The following is a 1,147-nucleotide window of genomic DNA, read 5'->3' on the forward strand; positions in this document are numbered from 1 at the left end:
TAGATAGATAGATAGATAGATCTAAGGAAGCCGATTCGTCAATTCTGAATGTAGCACAACCCTGTCACATACATACATATGCAGAACTTGCCTGCAGATAGTGGAGTGATCGTTCCTTCATTTTGGGATCTAGAGGAACCAATGCCTTCTCATATCCTCCTCCACCTCCACGCGAAGATGGATATACTTCTCTAGCCTGATTGACCGTCAAGGCCGACCATGTGCTCCTCTTCAGAGAGTGTCCGCTGTCCCCTGCCATGGCTATGTTGTTGCAAGCCAGGCACTCTCCTGGAGGTGGACCCTTAGATTTCCTCAAGGTAAGCTCCTGGATGGCAGCATCCAGGGTCTCGTGTCCGGTGGGATACCCGCGTCCCCCCCTGCCCGCACCCACCAGAAAGCTGCTGTCACTGTCCAGGTTGTCATCGGAGCTCCACCATCCAGCTGTTTTGCTGCGGTGGCGGGAGCTTCGAGACTCATGGCGGGAGTCTCCACTCTTACTTCGTTCTCGACTCTTGTTCCGACGGGCTGAGCGAGACTGGTGCGTTCCCGAATAATGATGTCCACCGCTTTCCTCGCCACCGCTGCGGTGCCCCCTATCTCTGTCCCGGTACTCTCCCCCACGAGTGCCATTAAACTCTCGTTTAGAGGGCGTCTCCAGTGAATGTGACTTGGCAAAGAGACGCTGAACCGAGTTTACCAGATGCCGTATGCGACTCGGACTCTCGCTGCGTTGTTCCCCACTGGCCGTGCGTTGGTACTGCAGGGTGTGGAAGCCGTCTGGGTGGAAGGGCAACTGTTTCTCGAACTGATCCAGAAGGTTTGGTGGGATACGGTGCATCTTTCCCCCATGACCATGGCCATGCCCTGCCGAGGTTATACACTCTTCACACGTCGAGTCGTAGGGCTGTGGCTGACTGGGGTGTGAACGAGGGAAGGTGCCTCCACCAGATGGGACCATGGCCGACGGTTCAGGTGGACCACCAGGCGGGTAGTAGGGGTGGTCATTGTGCCCCTGGTAGTGGTCAGGGTGGTGCATGTAGTCCCGCGCAGTGTCGCAGTCCTCAGGCATGCAGTAGCAAGGCCCAGAGGAGTGCTGCGACAGACTGCGACTCACCTGGTAGCCCTTCATGGCCGGGGCATGGTGGGC

The 1,147-nt window shown here is 56.9% G+C and overlaps 1 protein-coding gene across 1 annotated transcript in view; it reads right to left on the reverse strand.

Annotated features, from left to right (window-relative positions):
* The window catches only part of LOC107576715 (disks large-associated protein 3-like), a gene marked incomplete at its 3' end in the record, with an annotated part of 31,061 nt that extends 29,920 nt beyond the window's left edge, over positions 1–1,141 (reverse strand). Inside the window, exon 1 of the mRNA XM_016262856.1 lies at positions 92–1,141. Coding sequence (XP_016118342.1) covers positions 92–1,129 — 1,038 coding nt within the window. The remainder of the gene's footprint in view (positions 1–91) is intronic.
* Between the last annotated feature and the right edge of the window lie 6 nt (positions 1,142–1,147).

Source organism: Sinocyclocheilus grahami, unplaced genomic scaffold (genome assembly GCF_001515645.1).
Source record: "Sinocyclocheilus grahami isolate Dianchi unplaced genomic scaffold, SAMN03320097.WGS_v1.1 scaffold4208.1, whole genome shotgun sequence".
Classification (NCBI taxonomy): domain Eukaryota; kingdom Metazoa; phylum Chordata; class Actinopteri; order Cypriniformes; family Cyprinidae; genus Sinocyclocheilus; species Sinocyclocheilus grahami.